At 54.8% G+C, this 14667-nt stretch overlaps 1 protein-coding gene across 9 annotated transcripts in view; it reads left to right on the top strand.

The window, feature by feature from the left end:
* The window catches only part of LOC123952790 (DAB2 interacting protein), a 186478-nt gene extending 175804 nt beyond the window's left edge, over positions 1–10674 (top strand). For 8 of the 9 annotated variants that reach the window (XM_046022291.1, XM_046022290.1, XM_046022289.1 and 5 more), the window contains 3 exons: positions 1617–1810; positions 6745–6832; positions 7617–10674. In XM_046022291.1, coding sequence (XP_045878247.1) covers positions 1617–1810; positions 6745–6832; positions 7617–7784 — 450 coding nt within the window. In that variant the 3' untranslated portion in view covers positions 7785–10674. The remainder of the gene's footprint in view (positions 1–1616; positions 1811–6744; positions 6833–7616) is intronic. The other variant, XM_046022292.1, reaches the window with a different exon arrangement.
* The last annotated feature ends 3993 nt before the right edge of the window (positions 10675–14667 follow it).

The following is a 14667-nucleotide window of genomic DNA, read 5'->3' as shown; positions in this document are numbered from 1 at the left end:
AGTTCCTGTCTCCACCAGGACATGAGAGAGAAAGAGCCAGGTAAAGGGTCCGACTGCTACTGAGAGGTTTTCTTCCCCCGGGGGGAAACGGTTCTGAAATACCCAGACTCCACCCACCACACACATCTAGCAACTATGTGGGCCAGTGGGGGTGCTCCTGTCCTCCCAAGTTCTGCCCGTTGTTATGGCAACTTCCGTGGTTCCATGGCTGGTTCTTGTGTCCTCCTGTGGGCCAGAGCCCAGAAGACGCAGGACCCAGCACAAAACCACCTCAGAATGGCAGCCACTTCTTGCACTCCCCTAGATGCCCTCGCCTCGGCCCTAGAAAAGCCTCTCAGGCAAGGGCACGGAGGTCAGGGCGGCAGCTCTCCCTCCCCCTGGCCTAGGGCGAGGTTCACGTCCATGCTGCATTCCGCCACCCTCCACCATCCCCTTAGTCCACTGCATCCACCTGCTTTCACCATAATTACATGAAGGAGGCGGGGGACACCTGGCTCAGTGCTCCAAGAGCCAGAGTTTTGTTGGGCAGCAAGTTGGGCCAGCCTTAGCCTTGGCTCCCTTTGTGAGCCTGGGGCTGGGCTCTGCACCTCTCGGAGACCCAGAGTCCCGTTCGTGACTTGCAGGGGTCAGGCTGCAGCTGGAGTGCCCTCTTCCCTTGCCGTTCCATGGCTGAACGAGCTACTCCTCTTATTCTGTGCTGCTAACCCTCACAGGCGGGTCCGGGGGAGACCTTTCTCTCGAGCTCTCTGGAGACCTGGCACTGCCTCTGTCAGGAAGGAAGCTCTCTACCCGGCTCTGGCTGGCTGAGCAAGACTTGGGACGGGCCAGGGTCATCTCTCCTGGAGCCCGCCTCTCCTGTGGGTCCAGCTTTGCTTTAGATGCTTAACTTGGAGCTGGGGCTGGGCTGGGCCTCTCACCAGCGTCTGGACTTGCTGCTTTCTAACTTTTGGGTGGCCCTTTGCCAAAGTATACTAGGCTTGCATTGCCTAGGACTCTGGGAGAGGCTCCCCCTGCCTCCCCAGTCCCATATAGTCGCAGCACCCTGGCCCCCAACCCCGTGGCGTCAACCCCACCTTACCTTGAGCTTCTCTGGCCCCTCACTTCCCCACACCACTGCCCTTGCTTTACGGTCGAGTAGAGGCTGGGAGGCTAGGATCTCACCCTCTGGGTCAGTCACCATGGGACTGGGGGACCTTCTGGGGCCTCAGTTTCCCCCTCCTATAGAGTCCCTATCTCTCAGGGTGCTGTCAGATCTTATATCTTCAAGAGTGTGTTTTAACATTTGTTTATTATTTAAAAAACTCAGTGCTCTAGTGCAGTCCTTACTTCTGAGATTTGGGTTTGAGTCTTCATTCCCTCATAGCTGTAAGGTCAGGCTGCAGGGGTGGGAGTTTGGAGGGGAGGAGCCCTGGACGGGGACAAGCTCGGAGTCTCACCCTGGCCCTTCCAGCTGGGCCCGGAAGGCGTCTCCTCACTGTGTCAAGTGGGCTGAGGTGGTGAAGACCCCTGGTACATCCCGAGCTGGGCTCCCTCCCACCCTGTGCTCCTGCTCGGGCTCACGAGGCTGTGCTCTCTGTCCTGGGTGCTGTGCCCGTGGCACGCTGCCCTCCTGGTAGGACCTGGCGGTGCTGCAGGACAAGCTGCGAATCTCTACCAAGAAGCTGGAAGAGTATGAGACCCTGTTCAAGTGCCAGGAGGAGACGACGCAGAAGCTGGTGCTGGAGTACCAGGCGCGGCTAGAGGAGGGTGAGGAGCGGCTCCGGCGGCAGCAGGAGGACAAGGACATCCAGATGAAGGGCATCATCAGCAGGTGAGGACAGCCTTTTGCTCTGGGCCAGTTCTGGTCCTGCCCCCCCCACCCACACACACACACACGGTGGGCAGACCTTTGCACCGCCCTCCTGAAGGGAGGAAGGGCTGATCAGCTGCAGGGGGAGATGGGAGTGGAAGGAGGAGAGTGTCCCAGGGGACAGAGACAGTGTGGCACAGGCCTGGAGGTGGGTAGCAGCCTGGGGCGTGGGGAGCCCTGCCATCAGTGTGTACTGATGGTAGAATGCAGAGTTGGGCACAGCAGAAGGTCAGCCAAGGCCAGCTGACATGGCCTATGACCCCTGGAAGGAGTCCTGTGATCTTGGTGAGCACTGTCAGAGGAGGTAGGATTGGAGGTGCCAGGAAACACAGTGAGAACCCAACTCAGGGCAGAAAAAGTAGGGATAAGTCAAGTTACATTCACTGGGTGAAGGAGAAGGAGGCAGAATGACCCCAGATTTCTACCAAGAGGATCGGGGTGTCTTGGTACCAGTTGCTGAGAAGAGGGTCTTTGGGCATTTAGGTGTCCCAACCATGCCAGTTTGGGATCTGTTGAGTTGGAAGGTGAGGTATCCAGCAAAGATTTCCGTTAGCTTTGATGCTGACTCTTATCTCTGTTGATGGCTTAGATATCACATGCTGTGGTGCTTTTCTCTCTCTCATTCTCTGTCTCTCTCTGTCTGCACCCATGGGTGGGGCGGGTACACCCTCTTGCGTGTCTGTAGGAAGGGAGTGCAGTGAAGGTGTAGCATCCTGGCCGTCCCGTGGTGTCCCAGTCATGATGTTCACTTCTTCACGACAGTAATAGGTTGAGGAGGACACGCTGTGGGTTTTGCACCTTGTTTGTTTGCACGATCCAAGTCCGTCATCTGGATAGGCTTCGCAGGACTGCCAGAGCCAGGACGTTTCCCCACCCGGCCTTATGCTTCATCCACTATAGTAACCCTTCCCAGGTGCTTCCTCTTTAGGCTGTGTGTTTCTCTGCTCCTAATTATTGTTTGCTTCACTTACCTGTGGGTTTGTTCGTTGTAAAATGGTTAGCATGAGCAGAGGGCCTGTAACCGGGCTGACTAGAAATCCACCATTCACTTGACAGCCAGCTCTGTTCTCGGCTCTCTTCATGTGTGTGGTTTCAAGAATGGAAATGCTTCTCAAACTAACCAACACCTCCTCATCGTGTCTCTTCTCTGAAGGGTGCGTGGTCTCTGAATTCAGTGGCTTGCTTAATACATTTATTTCTACTAACCCATCCTGCTGTTTTTCCTCCCTAATGGAAATGTCACTTATCAATTTTATTGGTAGCATGGTTTGAATCCTTCTATGTTATTACTAGGTTTTTGCCTACTTGTTTAGTGCTCATTGTTCTGTTACTTACTGAGAAAAGAATATTGAAGGTTTTAATCGTAATTGTGGATTTGTGTATTTCTTTTTTCTTTTGTTTTTGCCTCATGTACACTGAAACTATGCATCCACATCTAGGATTGTTATGTGCTGGTGATGAACTGGCATCTTTATTGTTATAAAATCACCTTCTTTATCTCTCATAATACTTTTTGCTTTGAAATCTACTTTGCTGTTGATTATAGATATCCCAACTTTATTCTGATTAGTATAAAGCCAGGTATATCCTTTCTTGTCCTTATACTTTGAACCAATCTGTGTCTTTCTGTACAAATGAGTTTCTTTTGTAGACACCTTTTCAGTTTTTGCTTTTTATCTGATCTGGCAGTTATTTTGCCTTTTAATTGGAGTGTTTAGACCATTTACATTTAATGTAATTATCAATATACTTAGGTTTAAATCTCTTTATCTTGCTACTGTTTTCTATTCCTACCATCTGTTCTGTTCCCTTTTTTCCTGCATTCTTTTGGATTGAGCATTTTTATGATTGCAATTTATCTCTTACTGGCTTATTAGCTATATCTCTGTCACTTTAGGGCAAGAGTTGGTGACTTCTTCTAAAGGGGCAGGTAATAAATATTTTAGGCCTTGCAAGACTATATGGCCTCTGTAAGTGTTCAGCCGCACTATTTGAGCAGAACTGTCTGTGTGGTGTGGCTATTAACAAAAACAGGCAGTGGGCCCAGTTGGGCCCTGTCAGACTGTAATAGTAGGGATTCTGTCATTACTTTTGTTCCTTTGTATTTAAACTGTCTTTATTCTCTGGCTGTTTTTAAGATTTTTTTTTTTTTTTATCGTTGATTGCCGATAATTTGATTATGAAGATCCTTGGCATGGTTTTCTTCATCTTTCTTGGGTTTGAGCTCTTGAATCTGTAGGTATGCCACCCTTCCTGTAGGAATCCCATCCCACATACATTAGACTGCTTTGTATTGTCCCACATTACTCTGAAGCTCCATTGTGTCCTTTTTTAACTTTTTTAAAAAGACTTTATTTATTTGACAAGGTGAGAGAGAGAGATCACGTGTCGGCAGAGGCAGGCAGCGGGAGATGGGAAAGCAGGCTCCCCGCTGAGTGGAAAGCCTGATGCGGGGCTGGATACAAGGTTGGATGCAGGGCTCTATCCCAGGACCCTGAGACCCTGACCTGAGCCAAAGGCAGATGTTTAACCCACTGAGCCACCCAGGCGTCCCCTTTTTTTACTTTTTTCCCCCCATTATATATCAGGTGATTTCTATCCCTGTGTCTGCAAGATTAATAATCATTTCTTCTTCAGTGTCTAATCTGCTATTAAGCCTACCTAGTATTTTTTCATTTCATTTCAGATACTGTATTTTTTACTTTCAGACTTTCAGCTTGGTTTAAATTCTGTCCATTTCTCTTCTCATCACGCTTATATTTTCCTCTATATTTTCTCAAACATGTGGAATATATTTACAATAGCTGTTTCAGCGTCTACTAATTCTGTCATCTGTGACATTTCTGAGTCTGTTTTCGTGAATTTTCTTCCTGGTTATTGATTCTATTTTTCTCCTTCTCTTATGCTTGGTGATTTTTGGTTGGATGCCAGACATTGTGACTTTTAGGTAGGTGTGGGATATTTTGTGTTCTTTTAAATATTTCTGAGGCTTTGTTCTGGGACACCATGAGGTTATTTGGAATTAGTTTGAGTCTTTGGAGGCTTATGTTTAAGCTTTGTTGGGGTGGGTCTGGACAGCCTCTAATCTAACCTAATCTGGCTCCACTGCTGAGTCAGTTTCCTTCTGGGGGAGTCTACTTCATGTCCCCCTGTTAGTATGTCTTTCCACTCTGCCAGGTAGGAGTGTGAGCTCTCCTTGGGGTTGTTTGTTCTAATGTTCTCGTGGTTCCTGCCCCAGCTTGGCTGTGTTCGCACAGGCCTGCAGACCCATCCGCAGCCGAAGACTCAAGGGGAACTCTTAAGGGGAGATACATGGACTTTCCCCTGTGTCGTCTTCTTCTTGGGCACCGCTTCCCTGGCTCTCCTTAGCTCCGCGACATGACTTCCCTTTTGTTTGACCGGGACACTTCAGGCTGTGAGCGGGACTCAGCTCACGCATTCCCTTTCCTTAGGACGCACTGCCTGTTGTTCATTGTCGGGAAGGCATTTTTTTTTTTTTTTTCATATTTTTTATTTGGTTTTCTAGTTTCTTAGTATTGTTGTTTGATGGCAGGAGTGTAAACCCAGTCCCTGTTTTCCCACCAACTGGAAGCCCAAGTCTCTCTCCCCTAGTGTAATTTCCCTTCAGATTGACGCCATTCGGTGCCCTTCTGCTCCCTGGTCTTCCCTCCCTGCTTCTTGCAGGCGTTACTCAGTGTCTGATCTTACTGTGACAAGGAAACCACCCCCCCTTGACGTGGCCCTTCACCCTTTCCTCCTGATCAGTGCTCCCTGACTGCTAATCCTGTTGACTTCGCATAAGGCCCCGTGGGTACTTGCCTCAGCACAGTTGACCTCCCTGTGTTCCTTCTGCATCAGGGGCTCAGTGCCCACCCGGGAGTTAGGGCACAGCTCTGCAGGCCTGGAGAAGTCATGCAGGTAGCAATGGGCACGAAGCCTTGGGAGCAGGTGAGCTTGTCTGAGAAGAGCATGGGGAACAAGAACAACGGGCACTGGGACTGACCCCGCAGGGCCCTGACATGCTGGGGGCAAGGGGAACAGGCATCGGCAGAGCAGTGGCCTGCCAGCTAGGAGGCAGATCCAGAGAGTGTGGGGTCCGGAAACTAATGCAAGAGCATCAGAAGGTAGGTGTGAGCCACTGTGATTGACAGTGCACCTCGAGGTGAGGCCAGGAGGGGTTTCAGGGAAGGAGCAGCTGGTGACAGACACACACGTGCCTTAGCTCGGGGCTTCTGCACACGGCATTCCTCCCGTCTCCCCTACTCCCTACCGTACCTTCAGCCCTTGTGGACAGTCCACCCCACCCTCCAGGACAGTCACTACTCCCTGGTCTCGTTCTCATGGCCTCCAGGCCTCCCATGCAGGGCACGGCTGCTGTCTGCCTGTCTATAGCCCTGCCACCTTGTAACTTCTTGAGTGTTGGAGATCTCTGTTCATCTCACTACATCGAGTGCCGCCCCTCTCTTAGCGTAGCCTTGGTGAATGCCGGGTGGGTGAAGAGAGCCCTAGGGCTCTGCAGAGTTTTCATCCTCCCCCCATGCCACAGATCGGATCTTCTGACGCTACACCCCCTGCCTTGCTCTGGGGGGTGGTGAATATCTAAATATCGAACCCCCCCAACCCACCCACCTTGGCTCCTGGAAGAACATCCAGAAATGGGTACCTCCAAGGGCTTCTGGGGGATTTGGGAACAGAGTCTGGAGCAGGTTAAGTATAAGAAGGAACAGACTCATCTCTTGTCAGTGGTTGGAGGCCCGCTGGACGGGCTCTCCTAGTATGTGCCCTCTGTGCCCGTGTGATGGCTGCTTCCCACAAGCCCCCTCCCAACCCCCCCACCCCACCTCCTTAGCTGCTCCCTCGAGTGCCAGCTGGACTGTCCTTGTGTCTGGTCACAGGCTGATGTCAGTGGAGGAGGAACTGAAGAAGGACCATGCTGAGATGCAAGCAGCGGTAGACTCCAAACAGAAGATCATCGACGCCCAGGTGGGTTCTGGCCCTTTGGTCAGCCAGAGGTGTTGAAGGACCTGGGGGAAGGAGCGGGCTGATTTTGACATCTCCACGTCCCCTGTCATACCCCCACTGTAAAAGCTGAGGGGGGACAGGAGGCCAGGCTCTCTGATCCGAGAAGTCCGGCTTCAAGGTCTCAGTGGATCACAAGCTCACTAGGACAGGCTCTGGAAAGGCTGGGTACTGACCCAAGAGTGGAAGCTTTTCAGGAGGGGACTGGGGATGGCATGGGGTGACAGCAGGCTGGGCGGACAGAGCAGAGGGGCTCTAGTTCAGAACTGTGGCTTCCCGGGGGACTGAGAAAGGAGGCACAGAAGAGACTCTGGCCTCCGTTTGCCTTCCCTGCACTTCTCCCCTCTCACTCACCCAGGAATAAGGCCAGGCCTTGCTCAGATTATGAACAGCACGGACCAGCCAGGAGCTGTGACCTCTGTGTCACATACGTGCATGTGAGCGAGGCACAGACCTTGTACCCTTGGGGCTCAGGTGGCTGATGGACACCACCACTAGGCCGTTCTGGGGAGAAGCAGTGATGTGAGAGACCTAGGAAGGCAGGCTTGAGGTCTCAGGCCACGGCGCTGAGGCCGCCTGCTCCCCGGCCTCCTCCCCATACACCCATGGCCCCATGACCTCAGCCCCTTTACCGCCCTTCGCACACCCTGGGCTCCCGGTCCCCCCCCCCCCCGACTTCAGCCCCTGGGGAGACCACTGTCCCGGCACAGCCCCCTGCGGCCCCAACTAATGCCCTCTTTGCCCCCAGGAGAAGCGCATCGCCTCGCTGGATGCCGCCAACGCCCGCCTCATGAGCGCCCTGACGCAGCTGAAAGAGAGGTACAGCATGCAAGCCCGTAACGGCGTCTCCCCCACCAACCCCACCAAATTGCAGATTACCGAGAACGGCGAGTTCCGAAACAGCAGCCACTGTTAACCTGCCCGAGGAGGGAGGACTGTGGTGGCGCAGGGCAGACCTCAGCCCGGGGAGCCCCAGCGCGGGGGCGGGAGGCCCAGGCTCCCCCCCTTTCCCTCCACCTGCGGTCCAGGAGGTGCCACGGAGGGAGCCTCAACAGACTGACGCGGCGCGGGCCTGCTCCCCTCTCTTCTGGCCTGAGAAGCGAGTTCGGTGCAGGCCAAGGAGACTGCACGCTGTGGGGGGGACGGCCTGGTGGGAGCAGGGGCCTGCCAAAATGTCTCTGTTGGTTATTGAATTTGGTGTGTGTCACCTTTCTTTCTTGACCTGGCCAAGTGCATGTAGCCCCTACACCCTCCCTCGGGAGGGAGCAGTGCAGAGGGGAGCACTGCAGAGGTGGAGGACTGAAGAGGCGGGGGCCCCGGCCCCTGCCCTGGGGGGCCTGTCCGTTGCTTCCCGGGGCTGCCCGGCCGGTTGGTAGGCAGGGAGAGGGTGGGAGGGATGGAGCCATCAGAGTTCCTGTCCCCGCAGGGCTCCACCCTCAGCACCTGCCCCTGCATGCAGTCCGTCTGGGGACCCTTCCTGGCTATGAAGAACTGAGGACTCCCCCTGTACCTGTCCTGTCCCCAGACTCCCTGCCCCCCCCCCCCCATTCGTGTTGCCAAATAGACCCAGTGAGGATCCTGGCTCGCTCTTCTGGGCCCTCATCTCTGGGGGGACGATCCAGAGCCCCCAGGCCCAGGCTGACCCTCCAGGCCTCCCCAAAGCCAAAGATCTGGGCAGAGCCCGCCCAGATGGCCCTGTGCCTGGTACCCGCCCTTCCCCTGGGGCTGGTGCGCCAGGACACGGTGGCCGCACGGGGAGTGGCCAGCTGGTGCTCACCCCGAAAGAAAGGCCGACCTTCCCTGATGGATGGTGAAAAGAGTCTGATGCCAGCAGGCCCTGAGAAGGTGGATAACTGTGATTTTTTTTCCTTTCACAGTATGCATTAGAAACAAAAGCCCGCTTGCTCGCTTGCTGGAACACAGGGGCCTTTTAAATTGAGCGTGCGCACTGCATGGGAAATAGCAGCCCTGGAGGATGTTAGCCTTGCTCCCTCTCCAAGACAGCAGCGGCCTGCACCAGGCCCCGTGTGTGTGGCCGGCCGCCTCCTCACCCTTCCCGGGCCCCCAGCCGAGGACCCAGGCGCTGCAGACAGGACAGGGGCACGGCTGGGGCTGGCTTTCCCCAGCTCTAGGCTGTTCTGTGGCTTCTCAGCCCTCTCTGCTCCCCCCCTCTTGTGGGACACAGGTGGGCAGGAGCTTGGGTCTGTCTCGGTCCCTCCCTGTCCCCGCCCCCAGCCCTGGGTAATCTCCGGCCAGAGCTGGTGGTTTGCCCAGCTGCAGGGCCGTGGAGCCACCCCCTCCGCCTCAGCCTCGGGAAGCCGGGGAGACCCTCGGAAAGAGCCTGAGCCCTTCCCGGCCCTGGGACTGGAGGCCTGCCGCTGCCAGGGGCCGAGGTCCCCGAGGTCCCCGCAGAGCCCGCCGGGTTGGGGAGTGTGCGAAGGGTGGCCCAGATCGTGCAGCACCCCATCCTGGTCCTGGCCCGTGCCCCAGGAGGGGCCTCTCAGAGGCAGCCTGCAGTTCGGTGAGGAGAGGGCAGGCCCCCCAAGGGTCACAGACCTCAGGAAGGAAGGCCGTGGGGGCTATGGCGCTGCCCCCACTCTTGCCCACACAGGCAGGGCCCAGCCCCAGGGACGTCCTCTGGTTTGGTCTCCTCCCCTCTTCCCCCCCACCTCTCTCCCACCAATGCCTCGATGCCTCGTAGAGCAACCTCGGACTGAGCGCCTCTTAGCAATACGGGGGAGGTTCCCGGGGCCCTGGGTAGAGGAGGCCAGCGCGGGTCTGGTGCTGGCGGCCCTTGGCGTGGGTTGTGAGCTCTCAGGCCGAGAGCCTTATTTACTTAGTGCAAAAACTGTAAAAGTGTACAGACTCTTCACAGATTTTTATCTGAATTGCAAGTCTGACAATTTTTGTAAATGTTCTTGGTGTTCGACTGTAATGTAACTATTTCACCTAATGGTTGTATATAGTCTTTAGTCCTGGTGCTGCCGAGGGCTGCCCGGGACCGCTGCTCTCCGATGGTGTGTATTTTATTTTTTAATCTAGAGAACAGTATTGGGCAGGAGGAAGAGGTTTGGGATTTGGGTGTTGGGGTTTTTCCCTACCCGCGGCATGTACTTGCTGGCTTCGCAGCGTGCGGTCTGGGTGGGTTGCTGGGGACATGCACCCTGACGGGACCAGCAAAGTGGCTTCTGTCCCAGCCACGCAGAACCGCGTCCCAGTGTTGGGCCGGTTTGCCTGAAGGCCAGAGGGAAGGGGAGGGAGGGGAGGTAGGCCCTGCTCTGGGAAGGGAAGGCCTCAGGCCCAATGGGGCCCCAGGCCCAGAGTCTGCGGGAGACAGCTAGCTCTCCTCCCCTGCCAGCACAGAGAGGCCTGACTTTTTTGCTTAACTCTTACATTTAGGGTGAAGGAAACTGCCAAACTTCCTATAAGTGAAGACTTTTTTCCGACTGCCCAGAAAGGGGGGTGGGGAACCAAGACCAAAGCTCCACCCCCCCCCCAGAGCATCTGCCCCGGGGTACGCCTCTCTCCCTGCGCCCCCGCCCATCCGCGGAAGGCAGGCTGTCCAGGGAAACAGCCCCTCTTTTCTACACCTTTGGCCCCAAAGCCACCTCCTGCTCCCCCTTTTGTAAGTATGTGAAAAAGAAAAAAGTGCAAACGTCAGAGTCTTGGCTGGACGTCCTCCTTCCGCTGTGACTTCTAACCATGTAAGAATGTACAGAGAAGGTTGTTGCTGTTCTACAACTGTGTGGCTGTGCAATCTGTACATTTGCACCTAGAAATATTAAAGATTTATTTAGCTATTTTAAGCCTGACTCACCTCCCTTCAGCTGTGTCTCAGGAGATTTTCCAGGGGTGACTCTTGAGTTGTGGGCTTTCCCGAAGGGCGGCAGCGCGGGGTTCACCCTGGCAGTAGTCGTGGACAGGGGAGACTCCTGGAGCACGGGGAGCAGTGGTCTCAGCTTACCGAGTGAACGCTGCCTCCAGCAGGTGGGGGTCTCTCCGCTTAGGGAGCGGACTGGTGCCTTCTGCAGGGCCCTTCCTGCCCCAAGAAGCTCCAGAGGGAGTTCTTTGCTGGTCCCACAGTTCCAGAGGGATGGCATGGCTCCTGCACGTCCTGTGGCAGACACCATCTCCTGCCAAGCTCAGATGCTTTCTCCAGGGGAGGGGCGGGAGCTTGGTCTGTGTCACCAGCAGGTCAAGGTCAACCAACCTTCGAATGCCTGGAAGGCCTAAACGCATGGGGGTCTCAATGAGCCCGACCCATTTGCAAGGCCCCACCCAGGGTCTCTGAAACCAAGCAGCCCCCAGACCCCTTCGGCTGCACCCATGCAGGTGGGGAGGGGCGTTGCAGCCAGGGGCTGACTCAGCAGGAGCTAGGCCCCGCCCAGTAACCCCAAGGGGTCAGTGCCGGTCCTATTCACACCTGGCTGAGAGGGGGCATGGCCAGGCCTCAGTCCATCCCCTGGGAAGGGGGCCCAGATACAACAGAGGGCAGCGATGTGTCTCGTCAGATCCCCGATGGGGATCTCCCGTCTGTCCCCTGCACAGGTGTCTCTGGCTCTTGCCAGGGACTTGGGCCCCGGCTGTCCAGCATTCCCAGGGCCTGTGCTTGTCCTTGAAAACAGTGGGAGGCCTGGTTCGAGAACAGCGTGGCACAGTGTAGCAGAGCCCCACGTCACTGCCCACCTATACCAGCCCACCCGTGTTTCTCTCGGCCGTGGGTGCCTCCAAACCCAGGGGCTTCGGGTGGGGGAGGGGCTGCCTTCCACCTCCCAGACCCGTGCTTCTCCTGGCTCGGCCCCTGCCCCACACCGCTGCCTGCCTGCCCAGCGCCCTTCAGACTGTGCCCCTCCACCATGCCTCCGGCCATCAGCCTGGGTCACCACAGTCCTCTGGTGTTCCGTGAAGACCCCCTCCCCATTGTCTACATTAGTACCCCGGCCTTAGACCCCCTTCCCTCCCAGGTGTCTTTGCTGTGTTTGCTGCCTTCCCCACCCAGCTTAGCCCCTGTGGTCTCCCTCCTCCTCCTTTCCAAGCCACCCTTTTGGCAATCTCCTTGGATCACGTCACCCTGAGTCTACCCATGACCTGTGCTCTCTGGGTGGCTGAGCACGGCAGAAGAAAAACACCCCAGTTCGCACCGAGCCCCTGTGGGTTCCCGTGTCCCTCCCCTCTTTTCCCGTCTCCCAGCCAGACGCCCTGCCTGCTCAGAGGGCCGTACTGCCCGCGGGGAGAAGGCTCCATCGTTGACCCTCTGACCCTTCCCTGGCTCACTCCCAGCCCTCACGGCCTGCAGCCACAGGGAAGGAGGAGACCCTCTTCCTGGGGCAGCCCCTGGACCATCACCCTTGCTGCCTGCATCGCTCCTAAAACCAGCCCCACTGCTCTTTCCCACCGCACCAGGAGTGCTCACCTGCTCCAGGCTGGGTTTTCTTCCCTCCCCCTTCAGCCAACCTTTAAGGTGTGCTGCCCCGGGGACCCCGTCTCCACCTCGTCACCTCCGCTCCTCCCCCTACCCAGTTCCACCGGGCTTCACCTCCCACACCTCTACCACCCCGTTGCCAAACGCTTGGGCCCCCTTAGAGCTTCCATTCCGCTATCCTTGGTCCTCAAGATCAAGGACCGCCATTCCTCCGCTGGGCAGGACCACGTAAACATCACAGGGGTCAGGGAAGTAGCCACAAAGGAGACCAATCATGTTGACGAATGGCGTCCCTCAGCAAACGTCCGGAAGCCATGAACCTCCATGTGTACATTAAGTAGCATCAAACAGAAAACGAAAACTGGAAATGCAAAGGAAAAAAAATCAACAGAAACACAATTACCTTCGAGACTAACACACCACTGCTATTGGTTTATTACAGATGAAGAAGACAATAAGAACCCCGAAGCTTTAAATAATTTATAACGTTTAATAAGCAGGGATACCTTGCTCTTGCCCCAGAGAGCATACCTTCTTTCTGAGTATGCTTGGAACATGACCCAAAGTCAACTATATATTGAGACATGAAATCCTCAGAAAGGTGCCCAAAGACACAACTGGGGCCACATTCTGTACCTCGAAGCAATAACACTAGAAATCAATAATAAATGTTTAAACAAGAAAATTAAAAAAGCTACCATCAGGAAGTTTAAAAAAATAAATATTGAATCAATAGAATTAGATTTTTGAAAGAAACATCTTCTCATTAAAGCCTAAGGACCACACTCATTTATCTCTTTAACTCCCTTAACGCCACCCTGACGGGGAAAGGACTGGAAAGATGATCAGCAGTGCACGTGGGAGGAGACTCAGTAGACAGGAGAATTTGAAAAGCCTTGGCAGATGGAAGCTGAGGAGGGAGACAGACAAACGGGGGTGCGCTGAGCAGCCCCGCCCGAGAGGCTGGGGAGTGAGAGGTCTCGGCGTGATGGGGCTGAGCCAAGACACCAGGTGGGAAACAGGAGAACCAGGCCCCAGCTTCCTCCCCTGCTCTGCACAACCAGGAAATTTCTCTTCACCGTCTCATCTCCTTGGAAGGAACTGGACATTTATTCTATGGAGGAATCAAACAGGCATGCTCCAGACCTGGGGACACGGGCAGAGCAGAGGGCTCTGTGAGGTGCAGGTCCGCGAGCTGGTGGCGGGGGGTAAAGTGAGCTTCTGCCCCCAGTAGTGCTTGCCCCCCCCCCCCCCCCCCCGCTCACCTGCTCTGCTCCCAGAATGCCCGGAGCCCATCCCCCAGGCAGCCTGACTGGAACATTCTTTGGAAAACTGGCTTTGGAGAAAAGACCTCCAGATGCTTCCCCAATGCCAAGACTGTATCTCTGTCCCAGCATCCCATAACGACACCCAGCAATCAACATGTTCTGTGTGCGTGCGTGGGAGTGGGAAGAGCACGGACATCCCAGGAACGCCCCCCCCACCCCCCGGACTAAGGAAAGCTTCCAGTAAGTAAAAGGAACTGGATATGAATTTCTCTGGGCCTTTGTTTCAATATGGCAATAAAGCCCCTACTTGCAAATATAACAGCTCAAGAAAGAATGAAGGAAAGCAAGGAGAGAGGGAGGGAGAAGAAGAAAAGAAAGAAACAAATCTTGTAACGTGAAAGAGAGATGAAACCAACCAGCCCAAGAGAAGAAACAGGAAAGAGAGAGAATGCAGGAAAGAGAAGATCATAAAAAAAAAAAAAAACAAAAAACAAAAGGGGCACCTGGGTGGTTCAGTGGGTTAAAGCCTCTGCCTTCCGCTCAGGTCATGATCCCGGGGTCCTGGGATTGAGCCCCACATCGGGCTCTCTGCTCGGCAGGGAGCCTGCTTCCCTTCCTCTCTCTGTGCCTGCCTCTCTCCCTGCTTGTGATCTCTGTCTGTCAAATGGATAAATGAAATCTTAAAAAAAAAAACCAAAAAAAAAACAGTAATAACCCCAAACTCTAAGATCGTTATGGAGCTAAAACAAGAACAGGTGCCACGAAAAAGAAACCAGGATCAAGAACAGACTATTAGATTCTTCACAAAAACAGAATATCCAGTAGGAGTGATGGAATACAAAGTTGGGGTGTGCTTCCAGAAAGTACAACAAAATACACAAGCACAGAATGGGACGGAGTGAGGGGGAAAAAAATCTAGAAGCTCAATCCAGCTCATCCCAACATCCAACTACTGGGAATTCCTGAAGGAGGGGAAAAAGGAAAAGGAGACCTGGGTGGCCCTGTTGGTTGGGCGTCCCACTCCACTTCTGCTCAGGTTGCGGATGAGCCCCACGGGGACGGGGCTTGAGCGTGGAGCCTACTTAAGTCTCTCTCTCCTCCAGGGGCGC

The sequence above is a fragment of the Meles meles genome, chromosome 11, assembly GCF_922984935.1.
Source record: "Meles meles chromosome 11, mMelMel3.1 paternal haplotype, whole genome shotgun sequence".
Lineage (NCBI taxonomy): Eukaryota > Metazoa > Chordata > Mammalia > Carnivora > Mustelidae > Meles > Meles meles.
This window is presented reverse-complemented; position numbering and strand designations above follow the sequence as displayed.